Source organism: Myotis nattereri, assembly GCF_964212035.1.
Source record: "Myotis nattereri genome assembly, chromosome: 6".
NCBI classification, from domain to species: Eukaryota; Metazoa; Chordata; class Mammalia; order Chiroptera; family Vespertilionidae; genus Myotis; species Myotis nattereri.
In genome coordinates, this window is record NC_138081.1 from 5985622 (window position 1) to 5998613 (window position 12992).

Below are 12992 nucleotides of genomic sequence, written 5' to 3' on the forward strand. Positions count from 1 at the left end.
GAGACACTTTGATTGGTTGCCTCCCGCACCAGGTACGTGCCCTTGATGGGGAATCCAACCCTTGACCCTTCAGTGTGTAGGCCGATGCTCTAACCACTTAGCAAACCAGCCAGGGTGTGATCACCTTCCTTTTGATGGGGATGCCTGAAAATATGTCATTGAAGTTTACCATGAGTATTTTTTATCTGTAGTGATTTTATGATTTTTATGCATGGATAATTTTTCTTCAGAATTTCACATTGCAATTAATATCATGTAGAAATTAATTTGATTATTATCAAATGATATTATTTTTATCATTTTTTACCCTTGATAATTCTAGAATTCTTTGATTATTCCAGACATATAAAGAGAAAGCCAGTCTTTTATTGTTTAATTTCTAATTATTATCTTTTATTTCTTCTTCATACAATACTGTGATGGTATAAGTCACCTTTTTAAAATCTTATTTTTAAGAATAGTTTCTCTAATCATTTCACACTAAGTCTAATGGTATATCTTTCCTTTATATCCTCTGTTTTATTACAGAGAAATTTGAAACTATAATAAAGGGGAGTGGTTTCTCTGGTATTTATTGTAAACCTAGAGGCCCAGTGCACAAATTTGTGCACCGGTGGGGTCTGGCCAGCCCGGCCCCAATTGGGACGAATTGGGGCAGGAGGTTGACCAGCTGGCCCGCCCCAGGTGGATCAGGGCCAGGCCAGCTGGAGGGAGGGGTCAAGGGTGATTGGCTGGGGGGGCCCCACTGCCGATGGGGGTGGGTGGCTGATTAGGGGCGGGGCCGGCCTTGAGAAGGGGCAGTGGGCCAACAGGCCCTGCCCCAAATGGGGTGGGGGCGCCGATATGGGGTCAGCAGCCGGGGGGGGGGGCGGCCGTGGGAGGTTGGCCGGCCAGCCCCACCCTCAATTGGTGTGAGAGAGGGGGCAATCAGGGGCAGAACTGGCTGGGGGAAGGGGCCGTGGTCCGATTGGTATGGTGGGGGCCAGCTGGGGAAAGGCGCTGCATGCCATTGGCCAGCCGGCCCACCCCCTATTGGGGTAGGGGGGGCAATCAGGGGCACAGCTGACCAGGGGAGGAGTAGAGGAGGGGGTGGCCAGCACCCCGCCCTTGATTGGGGTGGGAAAGGCTGATCAGGGCCAGCTCAGGGGGAGGGGCCGAGGGAGGTTGGCTGGCCGGCCCCATCCCCCATCAGGTGGGTTCGCTGGCCACAGAGGGCATCATAGCGACGGGTTGTTATGGTGTTACAGTCGCTGGCTTTTTATATACGTATATAGATAATAGAGTTTCTATTATTGGATTAAATAATGTATTGAATAAAGAGTTTGTGGTGCTCTGAACTAGCCTAGCATTGTAATAATTAGCATAGCTTGATACCTTCCCCGCACAAGGCTCTGTTTAGAGAGGATCCCAATTACTTCTCCAAATAAACCAGCGGCATAGGCGCCACAGTGATCTCCATCCTACATGAGAGGAACTGAGTCACAGGTGGCTCAACAGCTTGGCCCTGGCTTCGGCCAGAGGCGGGCAGCAGCAGGGAGGGCTTCCCAGCTGGGCGGTCTCCCACAGCCCTGAGTCTGACCACTTCACCAGAACATCCTGGTCCCAGCAGCAAACCTACCCCCAATTCCCAGATGTGCTTTCACTCATTGTTGGCATTTTATTTAGGTCCTTAATAAGCTGGTGGGGAATTAGATTCTTTTGTCACTTTCTCTCTGACGTTTGTGTGCAGGGGGATGTAGTCACCTCAGTATAAGAACTATATGTAAGTTGGTTTGTTGGGGATTAATTGGATTAAAACGTTATCCCAAAAAATATACTGAATTGCAAGAAAAGGACGGTCCTTGTAACATCATTGGTCTATTCAAACCCTCTCAGATCTTCAAGTGTCTCAGGCAGTTTACATGTCTGCTCTCACTCACCCGCACAGAGTTACGGAGGAGGAGGCGGCGCTACCATCCCCACTTCAAATGTGAAGAAACTGGCCCAGGAAGGACAAGAAGTGCTGCCCAGAGCTGCACGCTTCCTGCACGCCTGCCGTGGTGCTAGGTCAGGGGCCCCTCCTCTGCTCTGTGCAGGGAGGTCAGGCAGGCCTCTGCCGGGAGGAGACCACACTCCCATGGCTGTGCCCGAGCTCTGCGGGACAGTCCAGCCCCCGGACTGTGACTGCTCAGGGCTGCCCACTCCCGGAACTCGTCATGGGGGGGTGGCGCTCACCCCAGAGCAGAGCGGGACCGGCATGCTGGTGTCTGCACACGAGCAAGGGAAGCACAGAAACAAGCCCGTGACTCACCCAGTTCCTCACACGAGGACCCCTTTCCTCACTGTCCTCAGTGGCTCTTACCCCTTGAAGGCTCATGTGCTTCTCCCCGCCCTCTGCTTGGAGGGACAAGTCCTACCCATTGGTTCCCTTTTTGGAACCGGCCACACCCAGGGATGCAGGGGCTGTCCTGGCTCATCGGCTCTAATATTTAGGAGGGCAGCCCACTGAGTGCCCTGCTCCTTCTGCGAATCTCTCGGCCAGGTCTTTCCCCCGGGATCCAGGATGGTGTCCCCGCAAGCCGCTGGGGCCCCCTGCATGGCCGCTCTGCTGATGCCCTTGGTGATGTTGAGCTCCCCTTGGGCTCAGGGCAGAGACACCCCAGGTAAGTGCAGAGCCACTGCTCTTGGGGGGCCTGGTTCAGGGGAATGACGGGGGGGCGGGGAGCGTATCCCATGTGGGCCCAACCCACAGAGAGGCTCTGAGGCCCGACATCACCCAGGGGCCACAATTCCCACCAGAGAGAGAAGAGAGCAGGGTGTGTGCCTGCGGGACACAACGCGCCTGGCGGCCAGGAATGGCTTTGGGGGGACAAGGCTCTGACGGAGGGGTCAGGGTGACATTCCAGCATCAGAGACCAGAACCACGCTACTCTGCAGTGTCCGGGATCCAGGGTCCCACAGCCAACCGTGCCCCAGGCAGAGGCCCTTCCACAGAACCAGGCGACCCCAGGCCAGAGAGGAAGTGGGAAGCAGGAAATGGCCCCTTTCGTTCCCATTTCCCCCCAAGCCCAGGCATGCAGAACAGGGAACAGACCATGAAGTCGTTTATGTTAGAATTACCCAACCTCTCCATCTCCACCCAGAAAGCCAGTCCCACTTCTCTCTGAGACTCAGGTTCCCTCCAGCGTCTTTCCCAGCTTCTAGGGTTAATAGCATTTAAAACTCCCAGTCATCTGCTCAAACCCCATCCCGTTGCACCCATGTCTCAGACAGAAGGAAGGAGATTTCTGACACTCTCCACTCAAGGGGGCAGAGAACTGGACGGGGCAGCTCAGCTGTGGGGCTGTGCCTGCAGGTGAGAGGAGAGTGGAGGAGCGTGAGTCAGAGAGCAGGGGGCCCTGGGAGCGGCTGGGAGATGGGACTGTCCGGCAGGGGGTGAGACGGGAGGCGGTGCAGGAGGCACAGAAGGCCTCTGGGAGCGGGGACAGCGGGGCATCGATGAGTGCACTGCAGTCAGGGCGGGGCTCCTTTGGGGTGAGCAGTGAGCAGTGTGGGGGGTGGAGGTGGAAGGCCAAGGGGTTCCGGTCAGTGAGGGGCATGAGATGTGTTCCCCGTGTGAGAGTCGCTGGGGGAGGCGTCGGGGTCCAGAGCTCTCCGCACCAATCATGCTGAGGAACTCGCTGCGGGTGAAATGTGGGGTCCGGGCGCCAGTGGGCTGGACAGAGCCCTCCGTTTCCTTCTTCCTCGGACCCTGCGGGGTGTCTGCACCTTCCCCCAGAGCAAGGAAAGAGGAGGTGAAACAGAGAGACGTCAGCATGGGTTAATGACGCTCCTTTGTGAGCGTTCAGGCTGGGCCCCGAGGGCAGCCCTTTGAGTCATTCTGAACCAGCAGGTTTCTCCTCGTCTCCACAGACATCACAGCCTGAAGGGGGAAGGGCTCTCGCCTCCAGTGAGCGGACATCACTGCGCTCTAGCCTTCCCTTACATCAACTGACGTCATTTTAGTTGTGGTCCTTCCAGATAAACCAATAGCTAGAACATTCCTTTTGGGGTGAACAGGGTGGGACTCCATTGTCCCGGGCACACAGCTGGGCGCGGCCCCCTCGCTGTGCTGCCTTCCTCAGACCCCGGCGTCATCACAGGCTCTTAACATGGCCCGTTCCGAAAAGACGGCTTACCTTACAGAAGTTGTCAGGCTTTGCTCTAGAAAGTTCGGATGTTTCCAAGAGTTTCACAAGCTCTATGTTTCACATACACACAAAAAAAGCAGTTTTGAGAGACCCTTGTGTGGCAGTTCTCTGTTTTGCAAATTAGATTTCATGAGGGAGAGAAAAGTCAATTGCTTTGAAAAAGAAAAAAATTCAAACCACTACCCAGGACCAACAGGAATGTGCCCTGATTGGAAACCAGGTGGGGAGCCCTATCGGTGGGACAGGAAACGGAGTTAGAGGCGGGGAGTGGAGCAGGAGGCAGGTGAAGACATGCCACAGGGGCCCCAGCTGGATGGGCCCGGAGCTCAGAGGCTGAGGGCAGGCACTGGGCAAGGAGGCAGGCTCAGGCGGTCGGAGAGGAATGAGCGCAGCTGGCACCCCGTGAGCTAAAAGTCGAGGTGTCCCCGAGGATGGTGTGGCGGCTCCAGACCCCAGCTTCAAGTTGGGGCGCGGGGAACACTGGGAAAGACAGGGACGCTGACCAGATCACCCAGATCAACCCTGGCCAGCTCTGCAGTGACAGAGACAATGGAGGGCCCCTCACACCCTCCTCCTGCTGCTCCTGGAACCTCAAGGTTCCTTGACAGCCACTTGGGGAGGCTCCTGAGCCATGGGAAGAGCAAGCAGAGGAGCGCCACCTGGAGCCTGGGCCCCCTGAGCTCTGCCCTGACCTGACGTGGTGAGCCTCGGGTTGACATACTCTTCTGAGTCTTTCCTTCCGCCTCTGGGCAGCATCACCCTCATTTCTGTGGCCTGGGAAGTTCTGTGATAAATTCCACCTGCAGTTTCCACTTATGATACATTTTAAGTCACATAGAGAAGCTGCACCCTACGACTCCTTCAGTAGACATCCCCCAATTGGATTGCAGGCAGCCAGCCATTTATAATCAGTTGTCTGGCCAAGGCATGAGCAAGAAGAGCAAAGATGGAGGTATCACACTTCTGATTTCAAAATATATCACAAAGCTACAATAACCAAAACAGTATGGTACCAGCACAAAAACAGACAAATAGACCCATAGAAAGAAATGGAGAACCCAGAAATAATCTACACATCTACAGTCAGCTGATATCAACAAGAGCCAAGAACACACAGTGGGGAAATGACAGTCTCTGTATCCACCCGCAGAAAAACATGAAATGATCCCTTACCTCTCACCACATGCAAACATCAACTCATAATGGGCTAAAGACCTAAATGTCAGATCTGAAACCATAAAACTCCTAGACGAAAACATAGAGTTAAAGCTTCTTGACATTGGTCTGGGCAATGATTTTTGGATGTGACACTACCTCCATTTTAGATACTGTGAGTCTATTTCTATTCCCTGTCTACTAACTTATTAGTGATACCCTCTGCTTCACAGAAGTATTAAATTTTAATGTAATGCATTTTATTATATTTCCCCCTTATCCTATATAATAAAAGGCTAATATGCAAATTGACTGAACGGTGGAATGGCTGGTCAGTGTGCCCCCACAGGGGAGCTCTGCTCAGCCGGAAGCCGGGCTCATGGCTGGAGGGTGCAGCAGTGGTGGTGGGAGCCTCTCCTGCCTCCGTGGCAGCACTACGGATGGCTGACATTCCCGAGGGCTCCCGCACTGTGAGAGGGCACAGGTGGGGCTGAGGGACACTCCCCCACCCCCCCAGTGCATGAATTTCATGCACTGGGCCTCTAGTGTTCTTATATTTGCTTAAGAAATGCTTCCTCACCCCATGTTCATAATTGTATTTTCCTGTACCTTCTTATATTTACCATAGAGTTTACTATTTATGTTTAGGTTTTTAATCCTTCTGGGGCCCAAGTTTTTATGTTAAATGCAGATCTAGATTTTTTCTCTTCTTATCTAAGCCGGTTTCCTCAACCCCATCTGCTGTGGGACTCCCTTTGTTGTGTATTAAATCCCATATGCTCATAAACTCTGAGCCTCTATTCGGTTTCAGATCACTATTGGTAAATTTTGTGATTATGTAGGATTTATTTATTTATTTTACTTTTTTATAAAGGGAGATAGAAACAATGATGGGAGAGAATCATTGATTAGCAGCCTTCTGCACACTCCCTACTGGGGACTGAGCCTCAGCAGCGAGGGGGGCAGCCAGGTGGGCAGCATGTCTGGGGGCACCGGGCAGCCCGCTCAGCCCGCCCGGTCCTTCTCGCTCTCAGCGGTCCATGTGTATCAGAGGAGGAGCGACTGCTACGAGTCCAACGGGACGCACCGCTTCCTGGAGCGATACGTGTACAACAGAGACGTGTTCGTGCAGTTCGACAGCACCGTGGGCGTGTTTGTGGCCGTGACCGAGCTCGGGCGCACGACCGCCAGGAACTGGAACATCCAGGGGGAGTTCCTGGAGCTGCGGCGGGGCGCCGTGGACGCGGTGTGCAGACACAACTACGAGCTGGACCGGGCCTTCACCCTGGAGCGCAGAGGTGGGCGGCGGGGAAGGGGAGGCCGGCAGGGTGGGCTTGGGGCAGAGGAAGGCGTGCTCTCTTTCCCATCTCCAAGCCCAGCCAACCCAGGCGGGGGGCCGGATCCCAGGGGGCTTAACCAGGCGCAGGGGCCAGACCACGTGGGAGAGGGCACGCTCCCTGTTAAGGCAGCATGAGAGAGCTGAGAACATGGGTTTGTGGGTCTTGCTGGGAACTTCCCTTGGCTGAGATGGCCAGGAGACGTCGAGGTTAAATGAAAGACGAACCAAGGTTCTTCAATTCCTCACCTCTTTGTAATGAGGACATCAGACTGATAGATCCGATTCCAAGGTAATATCTGGAAGGAGTGTCCATCCTCCTGAACAAGGTGGGAAAATGTAAATTTAGGTAGTTTCATAGCTGGTTCAACATTTCTGTTGAAAACATTAGTTACAACGTCCTCCGTTTCTGGAGAAAGTGCCAAATGTGACCCTCTCCTGCTCGCTGCTCTTTCTTTACCGTGGATGACAAAGTCGTCCTTGGAACATTGCAATGTTTTATTGTTTTTCCTGCACAGTTCCCCGTCTTCTGCCTCCAATAGCTTAACAGATGACGTATTTACTTTAACCTCTAGAAGTCAGTTTGCAAGAAATTTGCTAAGTGCACTGCGTTAACTGTCTCTGTTGTCACAACAAGATTCTTTTTCCCACTCCCAGTCCAGCCTAAAGTGAACGTGTCCCCCTCCAAGAAGGGGCCCCTGCAGCACCCCGACCTGCTTGTCTGCCACGTGACCGATTTCTACCCTGGCCACGTTCAAGTCCGCTGGTTCCTGAATGGACAGGAGGAGACCGCGGGGGTGGTGTCCACCAACCTGATCCATAACGGGGACTGGACCTTCCAGATCCTGGTGATGCTGGAAATGACCCCTCAGCAGGGGGATGTCTACACCTGCCACGTGGAGCACCCCAGCCTGGACAGTGCTGTTACTGTAGAGTGGAGTGAGTTACTTCCTGATGGCCCTCTGGGCTCCAGGCTCTGGGATCCACTCACTACCCACCGGGGTCACGTCACCCCATGTGTCCTCACCAACCCCCTAACTGTAGTCTAGGCTGGGAGCATCAGGGATTTGGCTGCATTTATCCCTGCCCGGGGGCGGGGGGTGGGTGGGTGGGGGCGGGGGAGGGCGGTCCTAAAGAACCTGTCCTTGTCAGGAAAGCAGTCACCTTCAGGTCTGGCCCTCAGCCTGGGACCTGGCCTCTCCCTCTGTCTCCCTTCAGTCCCTTTGCTTGGCCTTCACAGTTGACCTGAAACCAGCATTTGCCTCCTGTGGACGTCACCAGTATGAGACCCAGAACTTTGGGGTGCTTTCCACATCTACTCCTTCCCCACAGTGGCCCCAAGCTCCGCCTGTCCTCCCGCTTCCCTCCATGGCGCACTAGGTCAGGCTCCAGGTGTCGGGGGGCGTTGCAGCAGGTGGAGGGGAGACTGACCCTGGGTCTGTTCTTCCCAGAGGCTCAGTCAGATTCTGCCCGGACCAAGATGCTGACTGGAGTCGGGGGCTTTGTGCTGGGGCTCCTCGCACTCGTGGTGAGCGTCACTCTCCATTTCAGAGGCCAGCAAGGTAAGCGCCTCTGGAAAGTGGTTGATTTTGCCCTTCCACTGTCTCATTCGGTGATGACGTTGAGGCAGAACAGCAAAATGACAGAGCGAATGAGGCCACTGAAATCAGATTCTGGTCAGGCCACGACCGCCCTGCGGACAGGAAGATGCCTTGATTGAGATCTTGGCCCAGCAGCACGCCTGAGGCTGCTGACTGTTGCCCTATCCTGCAGGCTGTTCCTTTAAGCCTGGGGTCAGCTTCAGTCTACAAATTGGGCCCTGCTTTCAGTGATGTGGGCGTAGGATGCAAATGTTTGTATACCTTTCTAAGATGGTGTTGCTCTTTACTTTCTCAATTACTACGTTCAACTTCCTTTTCATTCATTTAAGGACGACAAAGACCTCAGCCAATAGGTGGTATTTCTGCTCCCTTCCTCCTTCTTGGGGTGCAATCCATTTCATTGCACATGAGTTTGGGAGCATTTAATGAGCATCTGTGTTCAGGGTGTGTCCTAGGAAGTGCCCTTGGCCTGGGAGAAACTCTCTGAGGCTGTCCCTGCTTCTCAAGTTGAGCCAGTTGCCCCCAACTCTTGGTCCATGTCCACCTTTGGGCGGGTGTGAGCACTGAGCTGAAGGTGAGCTTCCATCGCTCACCAGACCAACACTCAGCCTCTCTCTGGATTTTTTCTGACCTGGGACTCTAGAGGGAAAGGGGTATAGCCCTGAGCTCGGTTGTCTGTAATTCCTCTCCTTCTTCCCAGGGCTGCGGAGCTGATCTCAAGCATCCTGTAGCCTTGGGACAGGATTTCTGATGCTTCTGACGCCCAGAAACCTCCCCCCTCCAAAAGGACATCACGACGGAATCGTGCCCCTGACGCCAGCCTCTGAGTCCCTGCACTTTACTTCAATGTGCTGCCTCTTTCTCAAGTTCCCCAGTCTATCGAGTGCCCTTTCCTGAGGAACATAAAACACCTAAATCCAACATCATGGTCCTGCTTTCTTCTTGACAGGAAGGCATGGTCATGTGGCCATGTTTATGCCTCAAGGGCTTGGTGACCATTGCGCCCAGCGAAGAGCCTGGGATGTCATTGTCGTTTTACCCAGGCATGGAGAAATAAGTTTCTTGGTGGTAATCAATTCTTCTTATTGAATAGGAGGGCAACTGATAGCAGACCTCCTGAAATTTGCTTTATTTCATTGTTGTACCCAAGTTCATGTTGTACTCTTACCAGGGAGGCATGGAACCATTACTCCTAGTAATCCCTGGTGGAACTGAGACTGAATTTTTTAAAAATATCTTTTATTGATATTTTTAGAGAGAGGGAAAGGAAGAGAGAGAGAGAGAGAAAGAGAGAGAGAGAGAAATGTCGACGTGAGAGAGATACATTGATCAGTTGCCTCCCTATACACCCCACCAAGGATAGAAACCGCAACCCGGGCACGTGCCCTGACAGGGAATCAAACTGGCGACCTTTTGGTGCACAAGGGACGCTCAACAAACTGAGCCACGCCAGCCAGGGCTGAGCCTGGATCTGCTACTGAAATTCATACGGGACAAAGCATGTCAGTCACTAAGAATGTTTCCCAAGTTTAACAATCACCATAGATCAGGATTATAAATAACAGGCATAAGAGAATAACGTATTATAGTTATCTTTTATATTGTCATTTGCATCAGCTTATGGGAGCAGACGTCCCATAACTCTGTGTTCATCGGATCACCTTACACTCCTTCTGAGTCAGTCAGGGGGAGTACATCTCCGGCTTCAAACGGTCAAAGATACGTGTATATCAGTTTTTCAGACAAAGGCCTGGTTTAGAATACAGTCATTAGGGTTTTTGTTAATCATTTTAATGCATATTTAAGACCAAGACAAAAGTCATATTTGCTTCTGTCATTTCATCGAACTGCGACATCCTGGTTCATAGGTCGGTGCTCAACCACGGCACCGCGGCTAAAACGCTCTTTAAAACGGGGAGTATTAAATAGGTCCTATCTCCACCTAGAGGCCGACAGTGGGATCTGGACTTGGAACAAACCAGAAGGGAACTTGTCAACACTGGGAATACTCCAACATTCTTAGTGAAGGGGTTAGAGTAACAGGTAGGCATACACAAGGACATGGTCAAAGCAGATGTGGCCAGATGTGGCGGCTGTGGCAGCACCACGCCACCGATATCATTTTGGTTCATTCCCATTGGACGGCTATTGTTGTGTTGGCTGCTGTCATTTTTTTTACTTGACAACCTAAGGGAAAAGAGGTCAGTGCCCCTGTATAGTCAGGTGCCGCATGTTTTAAAAATTCTTGGGGCACACCAGTTGAAAATCGCTGATCAAGACAAATCCAGTAAACAGGAAAAGGGGTTTTTATTAATAAAGTACAAAACTTTCCACAAAGACACAATCAGGGTCCACTTATCTATTAGGCATAGTAGACACCGCACATAGGACCCACAATATTTTTGGGGTTCATAAAAATGTTTACTTTGTTTTTTAAATAAACTTTTAGGTTGAAAAAAATTAATTTATAATATTAATATACTATCTATAACCAACATAGCCATAAAATATACTTTTGAATATTTTAGGAAAGTGTCCAGAAAAGACAAAATGCTTAGGGTCCACAGAAGTCAGAATGCACCCTGGATATGAGGGTCATGAACATTTCCGTGCTGAAGAGCAAAGCAGCAAGCGACAAGCTAGTAGAGGTGCTGGACTTCAGGGACAGAGAGCTCATGACATCGTGGCTACAACAGCTGAACATGACTTCGGGCCGCCCCCTGGGGAGAGGGGTGGGGGAGTGCACGTGTGGCCATGAAGAGGCTGCTGGTCAAATGCACAGAGGGGACAGACGCAGACGCCTCTTGGTGAACCTCAGCAATCCCACCTTATGCCCCCAACACTTCTCCACCCTCCCCCATGCTTCGTACATCCTGTATACGTACACATATCTCACTGGGCCCCCAACCATGGAAAGAGGGCTCGTGGGTTCTCAGGGAGACAGCTGACCCAAAAGCTAAACCAACCAGATTGGGCCTCCAGCAATCTGAGCCTTGGCACCCAAGCCGCAGAGATTGAGAGCAGATCAGCCGGGTGGTCGTGGCCCTGCTCCAGGGAAACATCTATGAAGAAGCCGTGAGGTCCCAGAACTGCCTTTGCTTTTCCCAGTAGAGCCAATCCTTCCTCCAAATCCTGAGTACCCCAATATTTCATAACACATTCCCTTGGAACTTAAACTGTTCTGAATCAGATTTTTGTAAGAAAAATCTGTAACAAAATGGATTACAAACAGCTGTCTGTAACAAAAACTCAAAAAGCATGGGGTTTTGGCAGCACAGCGATCAGGAGGTAAGGGGAGCTCTGGGCCAGGCACCAGTGTCGCAGTGACCAGGGCAGCCTGGCGGCTCCCTCCCTTGTCTTTCCAGGGCAAAGGTGTCATCAGCGGGAATTAGTCCCTTATATTCTACAGATGAGAAAACCGATGCTCAGATTCAGCAGCCCAGTCAGAAGCAGAGCACCACTGGAAGCTAAATGAAGGAGAAGCCCTCACGAGGAATACAGACAGGTCTCCTGCCAGCCACTGTCAGCGCCACCGCCACCGCCAGGGCCACCGTCAGCCCCGTGGCTGCTCAGCCAGGCTGTCTGCCGCTGCAGGCTTTGCTGTCTGACTGCCAGGGCTCCAATTAAACATGGCACACCTCCCATCTTCTCCCGAACCCTAATATCTCCGAAACATGTTTCTTAGTTTTTAGTTTGTAATTGTTTCTACAGATTTTTAATTTTGAAAAGTAAGGAAAATCTTGAGGTATTGATAAAAATAACCGCAAGCGGAAAGTTGCAGTTATAAGCGCTCTCTAGCAGCACTAGTAATAGAGGTCTGCCTACCTCATTCAGTGAGAAGGATTAACCCGCTCCAGCAACCTAGCCCGGGCCCTGCGGAGACGCACACACAGGGATACAGAGCCACGAGCCACGTACTTTGACCCGGGTCTCTGTGGAATCCCAGCCCTTCCAGACGCAGGGTGAGACGGGGAACGGAACATTTGCTCCGGCTGCCACCGTGTCCAGCGTGGCTTTTCCCTTTATGCTTTGGAAAACCGCCCATTTTCCTCGGAATCAAAATACTTCAGCGCAGAAGCAAGATGTTGCTAACAGAAAGCCAGGCCAGAGCAGTGAACAAATGGAACGCTGTGGCCCAGCCAACTGCGGGAAGTGGTGCGGTGGCTGCGCTCCCGGGGCTGACGCAGCCTGGCTGTTCGGGGGTAGGTAGCCCTAAAGGAGGTGCCCATAGGTGTCCCTGGTCTTCATTCAAGGGCTGGGGGACAGGTCTCACCATTGCCCTGGCACTCTGCTGGCAATGCCAGCTCCCACGAAACTACCCGGAGATGAGGAAACGATAAGAAGACGAGCACATGCACCCAGGGCGGCTGCCCACTCCAGCGGGTTTGAATGGGGGACACGCTCACGCGGTGAACTGCACGCTGGCCAGGGAGCAGCTCGGCTGGGCCCGACACCCCCTGCTGGCCACACCGAACGGGCAGGAAGGGGGCAGCAAACCCCCAAACTGGGTTGCCACCCCTTCCACACAGGAACTTCTTTCTGAGGCAGCTAGAGCCCTGCTTTGACCCCCTCCCTTCCCCATCTCATCTCCACCCCACACCTGACCTGACCATTCATAAACTGCAAATCCAGCAAAGCGCGTGGCCAAAGGGGAGGAGGGATAGGGAGCCCAGGGCCTTCTGGGATATGCAGTGTTCCCAGGTACCGAGACCTAAGTGGCCTAAATTTTAC

General features: G+C 52.5%; 1 protein-coding gene across 1 annotated transcript; it reads left to right on the forward strand.

Annotated features, from left to right (window-relative positions):
- Positions 1 to 2542: 2542 nt before the first annotated feature.
- LOC308521659 (HLA class II histocompatibility antigen, DP beta 1 chain-like) lies at positions 2543 to 9330 on the forward strand (the record flags this gene model as incomplete). The annotated part of the gene is made up of 5 exons (XM_081094729.1): positions 2543 to 2642; positions 6359 to 6622; positions 7318 to 7599; positions 8112 to 8222; positions 8962 to 9330. 5 exons carry the CDS (start codon positions 2543 to 2545, stop codon positions 8973 to 8975), a joined length of 771 nt encoding a protein of 256 aa, XP_080950855.1. The 3' UTR covers positions 8976 to 9330.
- Positions 9331 to 12992: the final 3662 nt, after the last annotated feature.